Source organism: Miscanthus floridulus, chromosome 11, assembly GCF_019320115.1.
Source record: "Miscanthus floridulus cultivar M001 chromosome 11, ASM1932011v1, whole genome shotgun sequence".
Taxonomy (NCBI): domain Eukaryota; kingdom Viridiplantae; phylum Streptophyta; class Magnoliopsida; order Poales; family Poaceae; genus Miscanthus; species Miscanthus floridulus.
Genome location: NC_089590.1, coordinates 98036575 through 98044386, shown reverse-complemented (window position 1 = coordinate 98044386; position 7812 = coordinate 98036575). Strand labels below are relative to the sequence as shown.

The following is a 7812-nucleotide window of genomic DNA, read 5'->3' as shown; positions in this document are numbered from 1 at the left end:
CCCTCCAAAGTGGTTACACTGGATGAAGCTCATCTTCAACTTAGGAACTTCATCTGTGCTTTTGAATGGAGTTCTAGGCAAGGTTTTTCATTGTAGAATAGGAGTGAGGCAAGGTGACCCCCTCTCACCTTTATTGTTATTCTTGGCAGCAGATCTTCTCCAATCTGTCCTTAATGCAGCAAGAAGGGATAATTTCTTAACCTTGCCTTTACCACTTCCAAATGATCAATGATGAAGATTTTCCAGTTCTAGGGATAAGTTACCCATATGTGGTAGACCCTTAAGGGGTTCATTTTGGTGGAGGGATATTTTAAAATTATTGGACTCTTACAAGGATATGGAAAGGATTCATTTGCAGAATGGCTCCACCTGTTTTCTATGGCTTGATTTCTGGAATGAAAGTATATATAGTCAATCCTTTCATGAACTTTTCTCCTATGCAAAGGCCTAGCACATTTCAGTAAAAGTGGCTGCATCCACTGTACCTTTTCAAAAAAAAATCATCTACCATTGTCCAATGAAGCTTTTGGCCAATTTCAGGAGTTGTCCAACACCTTTCAAAATCTTCAGCTCAGTCAATCTAATGATATTTGGTCTTACATCTGGGGCTCTTGATTTTATTCTTCCAAGCAGGCCTATAGACACTTGATTGGTCACTAGCAAGTGCATAGATCTTATAGATGGTTGTGGATTTCTATCTGTCAAAACAAAAGGAAGTTTTTCTTTTGGTTAGTTCTCAAGGGCAGATTGAGCACAAGAGCTTTATTGAAGCGTAAAGGCATACATATAGATAATTATAATTGTGTTTTTTTGCACCCACAACATTGAAGAAGACCTTTTTTCACATGCTCTTTCACTGTGCTTTCATCATGGCATGCTGGTATAGTCTCAGTATTATTCTGCCCAACTCTGATGATATTTTTTATATCTTGGAAAGCATCAGAGATCAGTTGCAGGTATCTTTCTGTTTACACTAAAATTTGGGAAGAAGAACACGGGAACTCGAAGCTTCCAGGATTGTGTCATCAAGGAATCGATTAGATGTGAATCGGTATCAGCTGATTTAGATACGATGTCAGAATCGGCTATTTTATAGATGACGTCAGCAGGCGGCGTCAATAGGCTATGCTTGAATGGCGCCAGGAAGATGTGTCGGACTCTACAAATAAGGAAAATTAGGGTCCAAGTTATTATTAAGTTAGAAAGTTTTCTTTTATTCTAAGAGTTGTAATGAGTTGTATTTGAGTAGGATTCATGTTTAGGTTCCGGGTATAAATATTAGACCCTAGTTATTGTAAGAAAAAATGAACACTCAATCAATACAATCTTTCTAGCTTTCGCCATCGCATTAGGAGTAGGAGTACTGTAGATCTCGATAATTTCTTCAGCAAACATGACTACATCGACTGATCGACCTCCAGCTTGCTTGTGAGTACCGTCACGACTTGTATTGTGCTTATAAAGCTGCATTAGCTGATTGATCTTTTATAAGCTATAATATAAGTTAGTTATCGATCTATATCATTGTTTGTAAGGCTGCGTCAACTGATTGATCTCTTATGAATCATAATATAGATAAAAGTTATCGATCTTGTGTTAAATAACTTGTTGTTTAATACAATATCACCAGTTATCGAATCTGCTAGGAGTAGTAAGATTTTCATTGCTATTTTTTGATTGATTCACCAGTTATCGATCTTATTATAATTAACGTTTTATTAATTATAACAAAATCATCCGATTGAGATATAGATAGATCGGCATCATATCATCTTAATTGGTCATCCTTTGATCTGGTCACGCTTTAAACCTTATAATTGATGGCTTATTTCCGCTAGATCGGCTGTTTTATCTCTAATCCAATCAAACATAGTATGCATCCAAAGACATATTTCAATCTTGAATAAACTCACTAGTTAATGAGATCTAATCTAATGACACTACCATAGCTGCATCGATCCGGTCGAATCTCACTGGTAAGACTTTAGATTAGAAATTATTGATTAGTGGTCTTGTTCATGATCAAGATATGTACTATGTTTGTTTCCTATGATTGCATCGGCTATTTTAGTCGATTTGCCTATACTCTCACACATATAGCCTGTTTTCATGAATCTGTCAACATATAGATGGTCTTATAGATTCTTTGGCTTTAGTTTGTTATCATTATCATAGCTGCATCGATCCGATTGAACCTCACTGTTGATGATAATATATTAGATTCAAACTATTCGTAGATTCATTTATATTAGACAGTCGATTTGTTCGCATGTTATACTCTTTTTTATCAAACTTATCGGCTCGACACTTTATATCGATCATATTCCATTTAGCCGATGATGCTTTCTTATATCGCTTCTTATGGATACGCCTGATATCGACTATTTAGTCGATAGCCCTATTGAATCGGCTATCGAGCTGTACATTTGGAACTGTCTGGTGCGACACCGACATGTTCCACCTTAAATTACTGATAAATGTTTCTCTCTTTGTCAATTACAAGCCAAATTGACAGGCACGCTATTGGGTTTTCAGAATCGGCTGGTTCTGTATTGAAGCCAAGCAGATATCTGGTCTCGTTCCACTCAGATCATCCGGCTTGCTGTGTGTTGATCACATCGCCACATTTTTATATCAACACTTTCTTCATGGAAAATCATTGTTACAATGTGTTGGGCTATTTGGATCATGAGAAATGATATCATCTTCAAGAGTTTAGTTCACTCGGTTCAATGTTGCAGAAATGTCTTCAGATCTGAATTTGCTCTAGTTATCCTCAGAGCAAAAGCACGTTGTCGTCCCCAAATAGATCAATGGCTATAAGCATTTGTGTAATTCTTGCAATTTTCTTTCTTTCCTTCTATGTATCCTGATTGTACTGTTGTAAAAACTAGTTGATTAAATTAATAAAATTTCAGTAGAGGTCTTACCCCTCCTATTTCATACAAAAAGGTATAAAGTGATGATGCTCGTGTGTTGTTCATGATTACAGATTAGGTTACATTTTTTAGAGAAAATTCCCACCATTTTCTTTTTTAGCCTGGTTTCTCATTTCCATTTCACTCGATATAAAAGTTGAGGGACCGGGGAAAAAGAGAGAGAGAGAACACACTTAGGGCCTGTTTGTTTCGGCTCCCGCGGCTTCGGCTTCCACCGACACCGGCACTATTTATGGAGCCGCTTTCTCTCTCCTATAATGTAGCAGCACTGTTCACCGAAGTCGTTTTTCTCTATCCTACTTTTTTTTGTCTCACTGTTCACGAAGCACTGTCCACGGAGCCGGCGGAGCTAGTGTTTCCGTCTCCTGCGGCTCTGGCTACAGTGCATGAACAGTGACAGCCAGAGCACGCTGGAGCGCTGCCAAAGAGACCCTTAGTATGTAACAGATCTTTAGATTGATAGCTACAGACATGGTATGTGGTAGATAAGGTTGATCGACAGCGACTGCACAAACTTCACAAGGGCAAAGGCCCAGGCCATAATTCCAATCGTTGTCCCCTCCATATTGGGCTTAGCGTATGTGGCCCATTCCCATCTTTGTCGTCTCTGGCCCATTCAAAAATGAGATCCATACCATCCTATCCGTCGGGCCAGCCCAAGTAAAATCCTAGCTGCCTTCTCCAGCCGCAGACCTCAGCCTCGCTCGGACGCTCGGTTGTTTCTCTTCCACCATCGCAGCGTATGGCGGAGGGGCCCGCCGCCGCCACCATCGCGGCGTCCAGCTACGAGTACAAGGTCGACCTCGGCAACCTCATGACGTACGACCCGTCGCTCCACATCGCCGCTGCCTCCAGGTAGTGTGCCTCGTGCGTTCCTTTTCTGCTGCGGCGTTACTGTTGGTTTTCCTGACAGAATGCGGTGGTGTTTGTTTGGAGCGGCAAAACTCAGGGAGGAGCTGAGGCAGGAGTGCCTGCGGAAGGGTACGGATCTGGCGCAGGCGTTGGCGGACTCCCTCTTCGCGCTGCCGCCCAACGAGGACCGCGACGGTCCCATCGTCCACCTCCCGCCGCCCACCGTCCGACTCCAGCGCGAAAAGCATGTGAGAACCTGAACCTCTCTCGTAATTTCCTACAGATTCTGTTTGCCTATATATGGTGGTGATACACTACAAGCATCCTCTGAAGATGATGCGCTGTACAAGTAGGTAGTCAGTCACATGGGATGGACTGCTGTTTCGCATGCCGCTATAAATCTCGTGCCCGAATTAGAACCTCGTTTGCTGCAAAACATGTACTCAATTCACTAGGCATCTTCTTTTTATTCCACTTTTTACTATGAGAATCGAGAATAGACGTTTGCTGCAAGCATATTTGCTTCTGTTTTCTCAAAGCTGAGCTCAATCACTAGTTCTTCATGTTTACAAGTGCATTGAAGATTGTGTGATGCGAGGTGTTTTGTATGTTTAACAACCCGGTTTATGTTCTTGCTTAGCTTCCCAAGCCGAAGCCACCGACCAAGTGGGAGCTGTTCGCAAAGGTGAAAGGTGATCCTGTTGCCCACTATGTGTATTGTTTTTATGACTTGTGGATATTGGAAATTTACTCAAATTTTCATCATTATCTGGGTGATCATACCATAGGCATTACCAAGCGCAAGAAGAACAAGCGTGAGTGGGATGAGCAAACTCAATCCTGGAAGCGGACTTATGGCTACGACCGTGTTAATGATGACAAAGACATTCCGATCATTGAAGCCAAATCGACTGACGGTTAGTAACTTATCTTCTTGAGCTTTTGCCAACAAACCTGTTGTGCAACAAGACTGGTTGCCTCTCCTCCCCATCCAGTAGCATGTTGTAATTGTCATATGCATCTCCTTGTGCATGCTGATTCTGCTCACCATTTCTTATAATGTGCAATGCTTCACCCCCATTTATTTAGATATAAGTAGTAATTTTATAGTTGAACACCTTCTGCATCTGACAAATGTTTTCTTGTTGTCGCTTATCAATGATTCTCGTGTGTCCTAAACCTGGTTTGCCAACTTGATACTCTTTTAATCAACAATTCATTTATTGCAGAGCCTGGTGTTGATCCCTTTGCACAAAGAAGGGACGAGAAGAAGAGGGTCGAAAAGCAAGAAAAGAACAGACTAGAGAACCTAAAGAAAGCTGCAAAGATCGGCGCTTTGCCAAGGTTGTTATCCTTCACTAGTAAATGCTGCTTCCCCCTTCCCTTGTATTATGAATGTCTTTTTGTATCAGGAAGGAACCTTGCAGAATTAGTAAATGCTGCTTCCCCCCTCCCTTGTATTATGAATGTCTTTTTGTATCAGGAAGGAACCTTGCAGAATTACAGCTATCCAATATCTTTTGTATGCAGTCATATACAGCTTGCTGCAAAGGCCTTGCCCATCACAGGAACTAAAGCCGACCTTCCAAAGAAGTCTAGAAAAGAGGATCTTGAGTGTGTTGTTGGCATGGCTTCATCAGCAACAGCTAGTGGTGGGAAGTTCGACGAGAAGTTGCCTGGCGAGAAACCTCCAAAGCACCCTGGCAAACATAGAAAGGTTTTTATATCTGAATGGCTTTGATTTGTGTGTCTGTACCTTTGTAGGCTGTTTTTGTTCACTAGCTGAATCGTGCCGTTTCTGCAGTTCCTCCCAGTTGCCGAAGGGAAGGGAATGGGCAGCCTGGAGAAACAGCAGAACGACAAAATCCTGAACTCTCTATTTGCCAGAAACTCTGATGAACCGCTTGATGTCGGCAAGGCAAGTTCCAGGATCCAACCGCTTACATGAAGTTTTGTTTTGCCATGCTCACCATTATTGGTACCGCTCCATGTTTTGTTCCGTCCGGGGGGGGGGGGGGGGGGGGGGGGGGGGGGGGGGGGGGGGTAGTTGAGCTAACAGCATCTGTGAACAATCTTGTAAGCAGGCAATCGCAATGTACAAGGTGAAAAAGGAAAAGCAAAGAAGGAAGAAGAGAGATATGTCCTCAAAGTCCGATAAGCATAAGCCCCAGAGGAAACCCCACAAGAAGTCATCGAAGAAAAAGGCTTAGGTCCACGTCTTTCAGGTGACCACAGTTTTGAAAGCTCAAGCAAGGAGGCCTGTCAACGTTTTCTGTTGTATTTGTCCGCTTTGAATATATGTTATTCCGTTTACTGGTTATGACACAAACCTGAATGCTGTTATAATATTCTGCTCTGATATGCACCCAGCTTGTACTTTTCAAATTTTGTTTGGGATGTGGTCTGGAACAGTATCTATTGTTGGTTCTTGAAAGCCGCCCAAATGGAGCAGTGCTGGCTAGCGCCAATGAAGCCACGGTTGAGTCGACGGTGTTGATCTAATGTTGGCCTCTGAGATTACCATGTGGTGTGAAATTCGACATTTGAAATCTTTTAGCTAAACTGCAGACGATTGGTTGATCCGATACCTTGTCAAGCTGCCATCGCGTTTGCAGTGAATCCTTAACCGCAAGAGCCTCATGTGCACTAGCTGAAGTAGGATAAATCGTTGTTTCCTTTTATCAAAATAGAAATAAATAATGACATTATGTGCAGTGCACATTGTTTTACTGGCCGTGCAACGGCAGTGACAGCAATAGTTGTTATACACTTCCTCTGTCCCGAAAAGAATGTAATTCTAGATTTTGGATAAGTCAAAGTTTTCTAAATTTGACTAATTATTTTTTAGAAAAAACGTATCAACATTTTTTTTATCTCCAATTAGATTTACTATGAAAATATATTCCGGCATCATAGATGTTTATCATTTTTTATATAGATTTGGTCAAATTTATAATTATTTGATTTCTACAAAAGTGAGAATTAAGAGGGAGTACTTGTATTCAGGTACGTAGAAAGGCCAATCAGAAGCAGTGTTCAATTTGTCAGACAAATAGCGGAATTCTGAATCTCTGATGACTGTCTAATCTGCCTCCTCTCGGGCAACACCAGCTGGTCTACTACGCTAGCACAGCATGCACGGTGGCATCTTTTCATTTGGGGTGTGGTGGTGTGGATGCTTGCTCTGCGATCGATCGCGGCCGGCCGCAATCACCCCCGTGATTCCCTCACCCCCACCAAACCCCTGGCCTGGAGACTGGAACTGGAAACACGCCAAAAACCTCAGGCACAACCAAGACCCAGCCGATGCCGCTGCTACAGATATACTCCCTACGTCGAGTGCAGTAATGGCGTTGGCATCATCGGCCGGCGCTGTGCTGGCTGCTGCGCTGCTCTCTCTTTCTCTCTCTGTGACTGTGACTAGGATCATGTAGTACATGTAATAGTAGGAAGGAAGCACATCGCATCAGATATTCTGCCTATAACGCTAGCGGTCCAGCAGTATGACCACTGCCCGTCGTCACTGATGCTCCACTAACCACACATCTGCATGCACCTGTCCGAATAAATCTGGTGTGCGCGTTTGAGTGAGTTCACCAGATTCATTCAGCTTGAGTCTTAATTCATCTCAAGTAAAAATATGCAGTCTCAGACTCCCAGTCAGCTAGCAACAATGCAAGTTTATCTTCAGTTGAGAATTGAGATATAACAATGCTGATGTGACTGTGAAGGAGAGGAACTTGCTGGCATTATTGCTTGCAGTCTTTCGGATCGGCTGAGGACAGTAGCTGGCTGGCTTGGCTGCCTGCTCCTGAAGCTTGTGATCCCTCCATCTGAATCTGATGAGGGCAACGCTGCTTTGGGCTGGGGGCCGGGCGATCACTGTTCCGCTAGGCTGTTTTTGGCTCGGGCCACCCTCCCTTCGATTGCTGCTGCCTCTGCTGATCTGCTCTGCCTGCGCCCACATCCACATGCAATGCAATGCGAGTTGTAACAAAATTATATTATTTCTCTCGCTTCG

The 7812-nt window shown here is 42.8% G+C and overlaps 1 protein-coding gene across 2 annotated transcripts; it reads left to right on the top strand.

The window, feature by feature from the left end:
- The first annotated feature begins 3640 nt into the window (after nt 1–3640).
- On the top strand, nt 3641–6150 carry LOC136494552 (ribosome biogenesis regulatory protein homolog). 2 transcript variants are annotated; one of them, XM_066490702.1, is made up of 8 exons: nt 3641–3794; nt 3889–4039; nt 4432–4483; nt 4580–4708; nt 5021–5135; nt 5322–5508; nt 5596–5709; nt 5876–6150. In XM_066490702.1, exons 1-8 carry the CDS (start codon nt 3682–3684, stop codon nt 5999–6001), a joined length of 987 nt encoding a protein of 328 aa, XP_066346799.1. In that variant the 5' UTR covers nt 3641–3681; the 3' UTR covers nt 6002–6150. The 2 variants fall into 2 exon arrangements, with proteins under 2 accessions (XP_066346799.1, XP_066346800.1); XM_066490703.1 differs by having other exon boundaries at nt 5596–5769; nt 5876–5989.
- The last annotated feature ends 1662 nt before the right edge of the window (nt 6151–7812 follow it).

Coding starts and splice junctions, on each gene's coding strand:
- LOC136494552 (XM_066490702.1), top strand. CDS start 3,682: ATGGCGGAGGGGCCCGCCGCCGCCACCATCGCGGCGTCCAGCTACGAG. Junction 3,795..3,888: donor CACATCGCCGCTGCCTCCAG/GTAGTGTGCCTC, acceptor GGCAAAACTCAG/GGAGGAGCTGAGGCAGGAGT. Junction 5,136..5,321: donor AAGATCGGCGCTTTGCCAAG/GTTGTTATCCTT, acceptor TTTTGTATGCAG/TCATATACAGCTTGCTGCAA.